This window comes from Hydractinia symbiolongicarpus, chromosome 13 (assembly GCF_029227915.1).
Source record: "Hydractinia symbiolongicarpus strain clone_291-10 chromosome 13, HSymV2.1, whole genome shotgun sequence".
NCBI lineage: Eukaryota > Metazoa > Cnidaria > Hydrozoa > Anthoathecata > Hydractiniidae > Hydractinia > Hydractinia symbiolongicarpus.
Genome location: NC_079887.1, coordinates 15545441 through 15561491, shown reverse-complemented (window position 1 = coordinate 15561491; position 16051 = coordinate 15545441). Strand labels below are relative to the sequence as shown.

Below are 16051 nucleotides of genomic sequence, written 5' to 3'. Positions count from 1 at the left end.
GAAAAACTAAAAATGTTGACTTGAATCTTCGTTCAACTGACTCGCTTCGAGTACTCTGAATTCCTACCCCCAAGATAAAATATCTGCTCAACAATATGTGCTATTGGAAGCCAAGCTGTTCACCATTAAATAATCCACGGTTTTTAAGGCATTGGGCGCTTTTTTTAGTACAAACGACACGTAAAATGCCTCAAGGTTCAACTTGTACTGTAATGTCTCAATTAAGAACACCCCTGATTAAGTGCGCCACTTAAATAAACACCCGACCTAATAATAGCTCTTTAATAAAATGAGTTTAATTGAAGCATTACATTATTCAAAAACTACAAGAAATTTAGAAAAGAAACATCGCGTATTCTATCAACAAAATAAATTTTCAAAAAAACAATGTTTAAAGCTATGAAAGAATATAACTATTAAAAACAAATGAAAAACAAATAAAAAACATAAGTAAACAGTAACCAAAAAGTCAACTAAGAAAAACAAACAGATCAGAGTGATAAATCACCATCTAACTGAACTACTTCCCCCTATCGTCCATCACGTTAATGTAATGCGTGCGTATAAAAGCACTTTCAACGTTTTGGGCTAACATACTATAAAATAATTTCAACAGACAGCTTCTTTTCTTTGTATGTATTTCAGAATGATGTGCCAACGTGGTGTTTTGATAATCACAATTTTTCTCAAACATTCTGACACTCGGTACATGTCTTGACACAACACCTGCATTCATCATCAACATGCCGGTGTAAACATCCTCCAATCGAAATGGATTTTTTTGAAAATACGGAATTATACTTCCTACTACATCTCTTGAAAGTATGGCTGATCCACCGCTACAAAAATCAGGATAGTTTTTCGTTCCATACTCTTCAAAAGTGACTTTCAGCTTTCCTTCTCTGAACACGTTTGTTTTTACATGTTGGCGTCCTGCATACAATTTAGTCTTAGGTGTATCTGGATGATCAAGAAATTGAAAAAGGATCATTAGGTTAACGTACACGTCGTCATCTGCCTTCAGCAAGTAATCAAATTCACAGTGTTTATACGCCCATTCGAAAACTAGCTCAGTCTTTCTTGGAAGCTTATAATAATCTTCGTAAAAATCTCCTTGTATTACATCTCCATAAGTCGCAATCTCATTCTCAAGTTTTTCTTGTGTTGTTTCATCTGTTGTCTTTGCCACAGCAAAGAAAGTGCGAAAATCGTTTGTTGTATGCAAATCTAATCTCTTTCCCCATGTTTTCCGAATGGTATCTCTACGCTGGAAGTACATTACGTTACTGATCACCACAACTAACAGCTTTATTGGCTTTTTGCTACACGAAAATTTCGATAATAATTTAGTCACGTGTATGTCTTGATTAAGATTGCTCAAATTAGCTTTCACGTAAATCCTTGAGTAGTCCAGCTCTATTACAAATTTGTTAAAGTATATTTCTGAGCCCAAAAAAATGAAGAATATGCAACATAACGTCAGTAAAATGACCACTTTGTAATTTATTTTAATTCTTGATTTTGTCATTTTTATAGTGTTTCACTAAGTAAGTGTTTTTTTAATATCTTTGAATTTATTTATTTCCGGCGTTTTGATAACTCTCCACATCTACCAAAGCAATGTCTATTATATCCTCCTATAAAATATAAAAAGTAAAAAGTTTTAAAAAGAGTGATACACGTTGTTTATAATCTATATTATAATGCCTGTATACGTCTTTCTGTCCGTCCGTTTGTCTGTCACGCAAAATGGTAGCTTAGCTGCGACGGGCGAACCCGTGGATTTTTCCACGGGCTAACGACTAGTATAATTTATAATAACGTTGAGGATAAAATATTTTCCACAAACTAAAAACATATTAAAAACGTACTGAACCTGTCTAGATTCTGATCTGGAGTTCCAGTCATAAGTACTAGCACACCCATTGGATCCTACGTCCTCTTTTCCCTGTGTGCCAAAGAATGCGAGTCTATAATTGCTAAGGAAAAATTATTTTGGAAATTTTTTTCTCTGTTTGGTGAATGTCTTAACAATAAGATAACTTCCACTGTAAATACCCTAAATAAGGGAAGATATACAACCCGAGAAGGATATTGTACTGTGCGCATGGAAATCTGAAGCGAATTGTGAATGGCGAATTCAACGGCGAATTGGCTAAGAAATATCGCTTTGATTTTAACGACAAAAAACATGTGGCGAATTTAAAATACTGAATATGAGCACTTTTTGGGTACTAAAAACATAATAGTTATTTTGAATTCTTTCCGGTAGTGTTTTTCTAAGAATCAACAGTAATGACTGCATTTTGATTGGGTGAAAGTTTCAAGCAAAATGTTTTGCCGCTAAAACGTAAGAACTGTTTCTACCTTTTGATGATGCGATTTTTTTGAAGCAAAATCGAAGCAAACTAAACTAAAATACATTTCGTGGGGAAATTTACCGTCCAACTAGTTTCGTAAAAATCTGTCTTTACAATCAGATCGATTATTGCCAAACTGAGCACAATAGCAGCATGGCTATATCAAGTAAATGTATATTTTTTAAGCGTACAAGAACGTAAACAAACCGTTTGCGTTCAGGTTGTTTGAGGCATATTTTAAGAAGCACACTTTTTCTATTTCAATTTGAGATTTCATTGACGTTAAAATAGCTATTTCACGAATAATTACTTTTTCCCCACTAAGAATTTAACTTTATTGCTACAAACAAAACAAACAGATGAGTTGCAGCGTGACGTGTTGTTTTGATTTTGAGTCTAGCACAATCGACATGTGCACGCATGCACACAGACAAGAAATGTAAAAAACAAACCGCAACTATTAAAGAAACCAAGATAAAAAAGCAACTTGCTTTTTGAAATAATTAAAACCTGATTTTTAAAAAAATGATAGTTATTCCTTAAATCTATAAATTAAAGGAAATAGTCATTTTTCTTATGTGGTCTTTCTTTTTTATTGTCTGTAAAGCGCATATACGGAACTTTATAAACACTCCCACCTATTTAACTAACTTTAATTTCGTTAGAGGTAATACCATCTAAAAGTAACAAATTATTTGCTGTAGTAGCCAGATTTACACAGACAAAGCAAATTATCGTGATACGGTACGCTTACTCATTTCTATTTGGCGCCATTTTATAAAACTGAAAAAGAGATAAAAAAAAAAAAAAACTTTAAATATAAAATATATAAAAATAACATAAGTGATGTGTGAGTACTTATGAAATAAATAAAAAAGCTTTAAAAAATTTTTTAAAGTTGCAAATAAAATTACTTCACATGTATGTACTCACGTCCACCATTACCATGCTGTTTTTGATTTTCATTTTTTCTGCAATTTCATTTTTGCAAGTTGAGCATTTTACATCAAGAATGTACCTTAACATCTAAATTGCGCATGAAACTGAGTTATTCTGCCCAATCATATTCTCTAACCGTTAAGCTTGGTTCTTACCTGGCACTAAAAGCACTAATAAGCACTAGCGTGCGATAGTTATTGTGCATTAAGCAGCACTGAAAAATGAGGATTACAGCAAGTAATCTGTTTTTGCTTATATTGTGTATCACTTTGAGGCAGGCTTCAAATTGATACACAATATAAGTATGGCATGAGTATGGCACGTAGAAGTATAGCATCTCTTCCGTCACACAGTTTAAAATGGCGTGCATTTTTAAAACACTTTCTGGTATAAAAACATAAGAACCATAATAAATGGTGGAATAATAATTACACTCGTATAAATTTAGGATGGCATTTCGTTTTATTAAAATAAAATAAATAACTTTGAAAATATATAAATTAACGAAAAAGTTACAACCAACCTCTTCATATTTTCCAAATTTATTTCTTTGCGTCGGTCGTCACGAAAAGAAAAAACGAATTGATTTTATAGCTTTTATATTTAAAATCATGTTCAAAAAAGTGTGAAAAAGTGTACATTAAGCATTCTTACTCCAGGATGAAAAGAATTATTGTGTTTACACGCAATTTTTCTTAATGAGATTTCCTCCCGCATTAAACGTGTGAACGTTGTGAAGACTTAGACGGTAGACACAGCGATGAACTCATCCCGGGACGAAACTTATCACGGGATGAGATTTAAAGTGTAAACGGCCTCTTAATCTTCGAAGGAAACAATAAACACTCATTTTTTACTGCTGATATTAGGATTTTTTAATAACAACACTAAGCCTAAGTGCGCGCAAAAGATCACTAACGAGCGATAGTGAGCACTAAAGAAGCGCCTCACTTATTAAAAAAAAATTCAGCGTTTATGAGATATCGCTCGTTAGTGCTCTTTAATGCCAGGTGGGAACTAAGCTTTATTACACACCTTTGCGTCATAACAAGTATCTCACAATTCAAATTCATGTGATACAAAAATATGATTGCGTAAAAGCGGCTTTTGGGCGTTTACTATCCTTCGGCATTGATGAGACACATTTTATTGTGTAATTTAATTTTTGGAAGTGATTATGTGTTCAACAATAGATTTATAATTGTATACTGAAGAAAGATAGAACACACCATTTTTCAACATTTTAAAAAGTCGATCAGATACCAGGTTTGCATATATCTAAGAAGAAAAAGAAGACATATCTATATTCTCGAATCCTGGTTAAAATTCTCAAGATTATAAGTAAAGTAAAGCTACCTCTATTAGCCAAACTTTAAATGATTGACGAAGAAATGACTTCATGAATTAACTGCAGTGAAAACGTAAGAATGTAGCCGTAGGCAATGATGTAAGGACCAGAATATTTACAACAGGCCAACCCGCGTATTCACCGACTAGACTTTTAAATTCTGCAACGGATTTTTTTTTAATAACCCGTTCATGTTATGTATTATGGCTATGATACTTACTGAGTTTCAATATTTATCTATTAGGCACCTGCGTGCCCATTTTTTGGTGCTATACATCTCATAGGCTTTTATATTTTCTATTACTTAAAACTACCCCTAAAAATCTCTATAAAATTCTTATAATCGGGAAATTATAACTCTCATTAGGGTTATTTTTAGAACTTGAACCTTACAACACAATATGTTTTCGACACCTGATTAATCCGATTTCCCAATTTTTTTGGATTTTAACTGAAAATCGGAAAAAACGGATTTTGGGAAATTTGTGGGAGATTTTTAGGCATACTATGTAAAAATTTGATTATATTTTAAATAAGTTTCATTTAGCGTTTAGAGGCGTCAGAGAAAAAGTGCTGACATAAGCAAAAAATTTTGGTGTTATTTTGTTTCTTTTGTGACGTACTATAAGTGTGCCAAGTTTAATTCAATTTTAACAAGCCTATGAAAAGTTAATAAGGAGGCAGGGTGGAATCCATTTTCCACCGCTCATATGTTCAAAAAACCAGTGTGCGTATAATTCTTTAACTTGATCCGACATATGAAATGCTGTGTTAGTGATGTTAATGCGACAGTGAAAGCCTTCTTAATTTTCGACTTTTACTAATACGCTTCAAGTTACCAGCGATACATCAAAGAAAACCAATTCGGAAAAAATGTAATGCTGGGTCAAACTATACTACTAACTGTAAGAAAATACGTACTGTATGGTCATGTAGGTAATTATTAATTGTTTTTTTTTTTCAGCAATTGTTATTTGCTGAAATGATGTCTTCTGGCAACAATCTTATCATATTTTTTCTAATTATGGCTACAAACGCAGGAGATGTATGATAATGATTAAAGGGCTAGAAAACGGCTCACGTAAGATCTCTGTTATTGATGTTGTGCTCCATCCTCGCACATTCTGAATAAAATTGTGCGTAAAAACCAGACCACTCAGAAGGTCAAGATACAAAAAATTATAACCGCGTTATTGAAAAATTGTAGACAGCCTGTTAAAAAAATTATTACTTTTTCATAATCTCCTTCATTTTGATAAATGGACCTGGAATACGGTTATATTTATTTCGCGCCACAATTCTGTTCCAATCCTGTTCCAAAAATTATAAATTACGAAACAAGTATATAACAAGCTACTACTATTTGTATACCCGAACTTCTGCATGGGGTTTTGAATTTCATCAGCACGACCCTGTACCAGGGCTTCTTGAGATCAAACGAAGTTAGTACTCTAAACACATATTAAACACATCTTGCTGAACACGAACATAACAACCCCCTTGCTTGTTTTTTATTAAAAAAAATGTAAATACGAGAATCGTCAACTATTAAAATCACAGCCCAGCAGAACAGCTATCTTTCTCAATTTTTATCTAACACTCGCGTAAACAAACAATTAAGAAGATTTTAGTACTCTTATATTAGTCTCTTTATGTGAACGTAGATTTGGCGCAAAAGCTTTCCTTTGAATAATTTTCCATGAAAAAAACATGTAAGTTACCACTGTTTACCAACCAAGCATTCAGCATATCCGTGAGATCTAGCCTAACTCCTTCTTCCCAACCACACCAATATAGTACTACTTCAGTCCAGATTTAATTCTTCGACAAACACTTTTTCATCATGTGTAACAGATCCCATCAAGACTTTTATGTTTTTAAGGCCTCCAATCATCCTAACTAAAAACATCATTATCTGCTTTAAAATCCTCAAGTATCATATTAACTTTTCTTATAACAAAAATTTTTCTTAACAATAAATGTGGAAATGAAAGTAACTTCTAATTATAATTGCAAAAGCAGACAAACGCGCGCTGGTAATTAAGTGATTCTGTAAATTATTAGTTAGACGACGACTAAAGCATGTCCTAGGACAACTAATCCAGTATTTTAAAAGATGACTTATTAGAGGCAACGCCAGATTTCGCAAGATTACATGCTTCTTGAAATAACAGTGAAAACGAGGCCGATGATAAGTCCTAGTGTTTGCAACATACAGTATGATAATGAGAAATAAATAATATAAATGAACATCATAAGAAGTGAATAAAATAAATCTTAAGATATTCTCAAGAAGCACTTAAATCTCGAGTAATAGCCTAGCCTAGTCCGATTAAGCACCAACTCCTAAGATCGGAAGATTAAAAGACTTCCCAAGAGCTTTAATCGGTTATTTACCATGGTACTTTTTTATAACTTTCTCAATACTTGATCTTCCTTTTTCCTTTTTAGAAGAACGTTTTCACTTAAATATTTTTGAAAACAGCACGATAAAATTCTTTTAAAGACTTTTAATGAGCAAAGTTTGAAATATCTCGCAGTGTTAAAAAAAACTAGGAAATTTTTCGGAATTTTTGCGAAGCAATTGAGCTTTGCGAGCGAAGCGAGCGAAGCGAAATTGTGGAGCACGTTTGCTACACGCGAGGTATACCAAGAGAATTATTGAGATTCTCAAAATTTCGATAGAAAAAAAATCATATAAAATCAGTGTAAAGAAATAGGACTGATATTTTTGCACATAAAGCTAGGGTATTTTTTTTTCTAATAAAACAAATAAGTTTGGACCGAGGGGCTAAAGTATAAGTTTAGTAAAAAATGCAATAAGTACGGCTCGTACCCCCCCCCACCCCCGGATTTTGACCCCCCCCCCCCCCCGTCTTTTGGTCCGGATTATACGTCCGCCAAACTTGAACACACAAAGAGGAATATGCCGTGAACAAGAAACGGTAATCGGCATTTTAGACACGTATATTTTACAGACCCAAAATATGCCTTATTTCTTTGTATTATAGCTAATTATGGTATAAATAATTAATTAATTACTTTGCAATTTTGCTTCTAATACTATTATAGTTGTATTTTAATGAAACATAATAGTATTAAAACGGTTTTCCTCTTTTGAAAAAATTTATTGCTAGTCCTGTTTCTAATCGACTTTACTTGTGTATTTTATGCTTTTTTGTTGCTGTGCTTTTTCTGGAGATTTTAGTTGGATTGGAAAGCTGCTTTGTAAGGTACCCTTTCCTAAAGAAAAATTGAAGTAATTTGTACAATTATAACGCGCCGAGCTGTGTTTTATTTTATTGTTTCTAAGAAGATGTAAGAATACAATATTATCAATTTTAATTGGTTTTATCCAAATCAAGGTAAGGCTTAATCACACGAAAGGTAGCTAGCTAGAGCTCAGTTTTGTATAAAAGAATTGAAAGTAATTTGTAGAATACATATGGAGAAGCTGTATTACTACCTAACTGATAGCCAGATATAGGAAAACCTGTAGCTAGGGCGCAGACAAAACAAATAGCTCTGGGCGCTAGAGTGAGCTGACCAACCGTTTTTTTATCATTTTTTATTTATTATATAAGTAACCTGTTACAGTAATTAAAAAAATATCCACTTTTGCTATCAAACCAACAGCAATGTAATTGTCAATAGGAATTAGTTTTCCGTACACCCTCCCTGAGAACAAGGTTTAAAACGACATTAAAACATTAAAACTGTCATTAAACAGAACTTCAAGGATATGCCCAAGCCGCACCACGTCCTCTAAACGACGTGGGCATCTTCGAAACTGCTTGTAATTTTAGAACAAGGGTGCTGATAAGCTGCATACGCCGTATAACGTGCAGGCGTTTTTGGGCAAGTTTAGCGTTTTGCAAAAAAATTGAAGTATTCACCCGAAAAAACCTGCATAGACCATAAAGTAAACTATGTGGTAGTAAAGTTCTTAAAAGAACTGTTTTTGATGGTTTTTGATAAAATTTACTTGATAAATAACTTTTAATTTTTATTAACTTCTTTCTCTTAAAGCATCTTTTTCCAACTATCGTCCACAAGGTATGTTACAAGGAATTGAATTTTGAAAATGCTCCAGGCAAGTTCGGGAAAGTGCGGGCGGTTTTGGAAGACAATCACTAATTTAATTGGAAAAGTTGCCCGAACTCGCCCTTATATATGTGGCTGTTTGCAGCTTATTGACACCCTCTTATTTTAGAATATTCTCAGGAATAATAGACCAAGAGAAATTACATCACAGTTTTTTGTCCACCGTCCACGTGTGTTTGAGAACAACCCACATAACAAAGTTCATTATTTTTTAAATTATTTGTGTAAAAATTACTATTTCATTCACGATAAACCATTTGTCAGTCATTTTATTCGCCCAACAAAGAATCCTATCCAAGGTGCTTTTCTATTAGTGCTGAATTTAATAATTGACATGGTTCAGCATAGTTTTTAAAAGGGTCTGATTGCAAAATATGATTGCCAAAGTTCAGCACTTGTAATATTTGTGTATTTGTGTACTCAGCTTCTAAAACACACACAAGAGACATTATAATTTCCTCTGGGTGATTACATTAATGTTGGTTGAAAAAAAACTGAATGATATGTTTTTAAATGGGTCTAGGACAATAAACTTATTTAATTTCCCTTGGCCTTGCATCAATCAAATTCTGAAAAAATAAACACTTCTAAAATGATTTTGTCAGATTTGGAAACTGTTGGTATGGTTGGAACTTTGCGTATAAAATTAGTAAAGTTGCCAAATTGTTTAGTTTTTTTCTTTTATACTTTTCCGAATTAGCCTTAATTATTTATAAGATGAAAAACAGTGCTTTCAATTCCATTGGCTTAGCCATCCCTTAAAGGCACAGGAAGCTTCACTATATGAAAATGTTTTCTTTTTCTTTTAGATTGTGTACAATGGGAGTGAGTGATGTAATCTTCTAATGCGTGTGGTGAAAAGAAGGCGAATCCGTTATTGTTTTTCTGCCCAAATTTGAAGCTATTTAATAAATCTTGATAAAGTTAAAAAACTGTTTTGATTTGTTTGTTTTTGTTTTAATTGTTTCCCGTGAGTTTTCGAAATTCGTTCCAGCAGATTCTGTGGCTTCTACTGCCGGTATTTTTACGTGAAAAAAATACTGTTTTGTTGTGAGGTCATTTACGAAATCGTTAACGTTAGGACCAACTTCTGCGGGTTGTACAACTCGATGTATCACATATCTTTCGGAATACTGCTAAAAGTGTAATTTTGTATTGCGCTCTTTACTTTTACCATTCTGTGGGAAAAGGCGGTACAAAATTTTAACACGCGTTATTCGTTTTTGTTAGTTTCGCGTAATCTAATTTTCTCGCACATTTTGAAAAGAATATCCCACGCACATCAAATACTCGCGCAGTCTATTCGCAAAAAAAACTGTTTTTGAGCAACGAATTGTTCCGCAGAGCGTTCATTTTCCTACCCCGTCCCCAGGGTTCTTCTATATGATATTCAATTTTGATGTATTTCGGAAGATGTTAGCGCCAAAGAAACAAGAAGCGCTAGGGACTAAGTATTGGATAGTTTAATTTTGCTTGCAACTTGCGAAATGCTTCGCAACCTTTTTTTTAATTTCTAGTTTTGACACATTTTTGCACCACGAATTGCACAAACTAATGTAGTATATACGTATCTTCGGTCACGGCAAATAATCCAAGTTTGAGTAAAGCGCGTGACAAAAATCGGTGATACAATAAACAATTGTAACTCTCATCTTCAAGACATAAAAGCTGTTGCGCAAACAACAGAAGAGCATAAGCAACATTTTACAAGAGGATTGTTAACTGTTAAAATTATGCATATTTTTTTATATGCCTGGATAAACATGGCTTGATAGCCGATTATTACCATCAGCATATTGAACTTCCCCAAAAATTGTATGTGCTGGTTAATGTATCGTATGAAAATCTTAGCAAAGAGTTATGTAAATTTTAAATTGAGAGTGTAGCAAAAATCTTGAAATACTATTGGCTAGTTAAAAGCTGTAATATATGTTTCTATTGCATTTATGGAAATTTAGAAAATTGTTTGTATCGTAAAACAGGATTTTTCTGCGGAATAAAACAAAAAAAGGTTAAACATATTTTATTTATTTGTTTGTTTGTTTATTTTAATTTGATATATTTTTTAATTTTTTTTTATTTTATTTTTTTTGACGCCTAAAAATACCGTTGCAGCACAAAATTGGGACAGCTCATATTTTGACTGCCAATATTTAAACTGGGCAAGAAATTAAAATTAATCTTTCGTTACTGCAAATGTTTTTGTATCCGGCTTTCGAACTCGCAAATTGTTTCTTTTAATAGAATCGCTTTAATTTGTTTACAACTTTGCTAAAATAAATCAATTACGTTTTCCTTTGTTTACTTTTCTATCTTGACGCGGTTTTAAATTAAAACAGTTAAGTGAACGCTCAATAATTAACTTAGACAATAATCAAACCTATATTAATTTTTACAATTTGCCAAGGCCGTCAGATAGGGCCGCACTTTGCTTTAAACCGCGTTAGTAACACCAACACTACGCCAGAAATACCAATGTAGTTTTACTGCTTGTTGTATAAAAATTGGCTGCGTACAAATGCTGAAACGAAAATAGATTTTATAAATAAATAAATTTTAATTATAGATTGTTAAAAACGTTTTCTTGTACCTTTTTTGATCATATTTATTATTTTCCATTTTACAGTACTATCCACTGGCCATGTTTTTTCAAAATGTTAGTTTCCAATATTAGGGTATAATTTTGATTGTACTGAATTCAAATTTTAATCAAAATGTCACATTGTTTTCATTCTATTAACAAAAAATAATACTAATAATAATACAAAGTTCGTTCCATTTTTAAAACGCAAAATAATATAATTATGTAGTCTCCATTATTTCGACTTCTTGGTGATGCTGAAAATATCAACGAAAGTATAGGGAACTTATACTTGGAATTCCTATAGAAAATAAAGTCTCGAGCCAGAATGTTTTAAGGCCGCTACGATCGCGTTATTTACAACAACAACACTTGTTTATGTACATATACATATGCTGTGTTCATGTACAGACCTCTGTGTTCAAGTGCAGACTATGTGTCGTAAATTTACTTTGCATGTCGCGTTAATCCTGTTTCTTGATTAACAAAGAGATTGCTGTCTAAAATGCATTTTGTGAGTTTAAGAGTTTTTAAAATTAATCTTGTTATATCCAAAGTATGCATTTAGTACATAACTTATTAATTTAGGTTAAGATTTCCAGTAACGACGTCAATTAGAGTTTTTTAAAAACAATCATCATTCTCAAGTAAATGACTTTTTGTCATGATCCTTTGTATTTTTATTCCTTAAGGCTGGTTCACACTTCATTCGCTGTAGTCACACGAATAAGCGACCATGCATCTGCACATGCGCAAAATCTATTTTTAATATACTACGGAATTTTCGCTCATTCGCCAGCATTCGTCGCAGCAGTTAAATCTTGTTCAACTACCACGGCGAATGAGTATTATCGACCAATCAGATGCCGTATTTTTTGTTGACTTGCAAAAATTAAAATCAAAATTGCAGCTAAAAATAAAAACACACGTGGACAAAAATGGAGGAGCAGTAAACAATTAATTACAAAGAACTAATGACTTTGTTACAGCAACAACCTTTAGCTTTTAAGGATACACTACATCAGGAAACAGTGGTTGGAATTACTAATGGATCCCATGAAGATAAGAATGAATCCAAGTAACTCCTCCAATTTGGAGGGCGTCATCCTAAAATGGCGAAAAATTAGCTCTCTATCAAATAGTTTAAGATCCTGAACCAGGAGATGATATTGTCCTTTTATATTTCTCTCCTTGTAGGTTTAACGAACCCAGAATCTTCTTTTAACTACGCGAGTGTTTTTACATTTCACCCGCCTTCGCAACAAAAGCAATAAAATAATTTGCCTTGCTGTTAGCTCCATATTTGTTTTAGTTGAAAGATTTTAAATTCAAGGCGCTAATTGTGAACAGCATTCTTCCGTTTGCAGAGAATAGACTTTTTAAAAATCTCCCTATTCGAGCGACCACAGGGAATGACTGTGAACCAGCCTGACAATGGTTCACCATTCTGCATCTCTGATCATGACGGGCAAGTATTATCGTTGTAGCAGCTTAAGTAATATTAAATACACTAGTCGATAAGTCCCGTGGAGAAATCCACTTAGGCTGAAGGACAATGGGAAAATAGGTTGTTTTGGATATTTGCTGACGTCAGCAGTGCATATACAAAAAAAATTGGTAAAATTAAGTTTATCCGTTTTCTGTTATGTGCAGAGATTGAAACGCTAATGACAAAAATTTATATTATCATGTGCTATTGACGAACGGTTAAGAAGAATAAAGGTTTAAAATTTTTGCTGACGTCAGCAAAGTACCTAATAAAAGTAACAAAAATTTTTCTTTTGAAATTCATAAACCCATTGCCTTTATCGTATAGATCTTGAAACGCTGATCAAGAAAATGTATATGATCATGTATCTTTGACAAACGGTTGCAGAGATATCAAGGTTTAAAGGTTTTTTGATGACGTCATCAAACCGTCCATTCCGAAATGGATTTGGGGACCCAGGTTTGGAAAACTTACCCAAATTGGTCCCAGGTTGTCCCTAGTTACCCACGCGGTGAAAAAACATTGACGTCACCACCTCGTTTCCAAGTTATTTGGCCTCAAAGTTTTAAGTGCATTGTAATGGCTTCACTAATCTTAATTAACTTTCCTTTGACGTCAATACTATTTTATCGGTAAAGTTTGGTAAATTAAAGAACAATTTTATAGGCGATGTTTTATAGAATTTGTTAAAGAAAATTTTGACGAATGTAATCCACTTTGCAAAAGTGACAGACAGACACACGGAACTGGCGTATTATTATAGAGACTAGTCAATAAGGCCCGTGGAAAAATCCACTTAGGCAGGATAACAGAGAAAAACAACCGTCATTTAAATTTTGCTGACGTCAGCAGAGACCTGTCAGAACACCAAAAAAATTTTTTCAGAAATTTGTATGCCTGTTGCCTTCATTATCGTATAGATCTTGAAACGCTGATCAAGAAAATGTATAGGATCGTGTAATTTTGACAAACAGGTGCAGAGATATTAGGGTTTAAAGGTTTTTTGATGACGTCATTAACCTGTCCATTCCGAAACGGATTCTCTGACCTAGGAAACCTACCCAAATTGGTCCCAGGTAGTCCCTAGTTACCCACACAGGATATGACGTCAGTTATTTCCACCCATTTCCAAGTTATTAAGCCTTAAATTTAAAAGTGCAATGCAATGGCTTCACTAATCTTAATATACTTTCCTTTGACGTCAATATTGCTTTAACGTCAAAGTTTGGTAATTTACAGAACAAATTTATAGGCGATGTTTTATAGATTTTATCAAAGAAATTTTATCCACTTTGCAAAAGTGACAGACAGACACACGGAATTAGCGTATTATTATATAGATTGCAATCCACAGAGTTGGTTATACAAATCTTATCGATGTAGCACCAGTTCCTAGATTACGATAAATTATCTGACTAAGTATGTTATGTTTTCTTATTTAAAAAAATTCAGATTCACTTATATTTCATATACATCTATCATCAGGAACACATTTTTAAAATTATTATATTTTTGTTATTTTAAGAATTAAATTGGTCTAAAGCAAGGCTTATTCCAAAGCACCACTAATTAAATTAAAGAAACATCTATCTAGTATAGTAGTATATCTAGTATATGACAAGAAAATGAAAACATTTCCAGATTGGGAAAGAGCTGCAACCAAAGTTCAAGAATAAAAAAACGTCACAGACTACTTAAATTTATTTTTATTTTTTGTTTTTATTATTTATTTGTTTATCTACATGTTGAATTCATTCAGAAAAATTAAACTTCTCCTAACACTGAGAGACTTGCTACAATCTATACTTGTAAATAAAATATATCTATGTTGTAAAAATAATAAGGAAATAAGTTAAGTCTGTAATAATAAGGAAATAAGGTTAGTCTGTAATAACAAGAAAATAAGGTAAGTCTGTAATGGGACACTTTCAGTGCTGGAACTTTTACCTGCTGCAGATCAGCCCTGAGCCATTCGTTCCTCATTATACTTTCTTGAAGTAAAATTGAGAGTATAAAGGAAGTAAAAATGAAAAAGAACCATAAAGATATTTACGTTATGAAAAAAGCTTGAACATAAACAATACCAGAGTACGGAAAAAATAATACTCCAAAAAAACAAAACACCACAAAAAATAAAATTAAGACGAAATAATTATATTTTCAAAAGTGCCTATTACCTGTTCGAAGTCAGTATAGGTTAAACCGAAGGCAGGGCGAGAGTTTCATAGATACTTAAATCTGCACTCTAAGTGTTCAGACAGAGAGATGATCTCCCTTGCCTGTACACAGCATTTATAGTCCAAAAACACAATAAACAAAGTAATATTGTTGAAAATAACGGTTAAGACTGTATTTTTTGACTAAATAAAAGGCTTACCTCAAAAGTTTGATATTCCAAGGGAACATGCGAACTTAAAATCTCATTTAATATCCGTTAAAGTATTGTTCTGACTTATTTTTATTTACGTACCAACTTCGAAAATCGCTTATTTAATATAATCAGTATTAGCGAATCGTAAATATCACACTAAAACATAAAATAAATCTATCACAACTTCAATGTCTGCTTTCTTTATTGTCGCGTCTCCCAATCTTTTTCCGCACGATGTTTGTTTGATTCTACGTCTTAAAAACATATTAGATCCACTGAAATAGAAGGATTGGTATGCTTTATTAATTTTTTTTAAATTACATGCACTGGTGCCTTTATATAATGGTTCCAAATTGTTTGTAGTATATGATGCGTACCTCTAGCATTCCATTGTCACGCTGTTGTTTCAATGCTTAAGGGAATAAAAAGAACATTTTGTGTTTGTTTTTTTAATTATTCAATTACCCAATTTAATTACTTTTCTTAAATAACTCATTTATTCATTTATTCATTTTTTCATTTATTCATTATTCATTCATTTATTCATTCATAGTACTCTAAGACGTACTCTAAATTTAACAGCGCGTTCTACACTGCATTTGTTTATATGCCTTATCAGTGAAAGAATCAGCTTGAAAATGTCGGTATAAATTTAGTTGGTAAAAATATTTGTAACTTGCACAAAATTTTGATAATTCTTAGCAACTATATTTTTTCCACACAAAAACTTTTTGCCGAATTACTTTTGATAAGAAAAGACGTTTGCTTAATGAGCTTATTTGTTGTTGCTTAAATAAGCTTCGTGAAATTGTTATATTATTATAATTAAAATAAAGTCCTTTGTTTTAGGGTTGACATT

At 32.7% G+C, this 16051-nt stretch overlaps 1 protein-coding gene and 1 long non-coding RNA gene across 2 annotated transcripts; one reads left to right on the top strand and one right to left on the bottom strand.

Moving 5' to 3' along the window:
* Nucleotides 1-266: 266 nt before the first annotated feature.
* On the bottom strand, nucleotides 267-15846 carry LOC130623831 (beta-1,3-galactosyltransferase 5-like). Its single transcript, XM_057439360.1, has 2 exons — nucleotides 15199-15846; nucleotides 267-1637 (listed from the first exon to the last, which is right to left on the bottom strand). The coding sequence occupies exon 2, from the start codon at nucleotides 1526-1528 to the stop codon at nucleotides 521-523; it is 1008 nt and encodes a 335-aa protein (XP_057295343.1). The 5' UTR covers nucleotides 1529-1637; nucleotides 15199-15846; the 3' UTR covers nucleotides 267-520.
* LOC130623832 (uncharacterized) lies at nucleotides 7608-9692 on the top strand. Its single transcript, XR_008981159.1, has 2 exons — nucleotides 7608-8012; nucleotides 9561-9692. It is a non-coding gene; the product is annotated as an uncharacterized LOC130623832 (long non-coding RNA).
* Nucleotides 15847-16051: the final 205 nt, after the last annotated feature.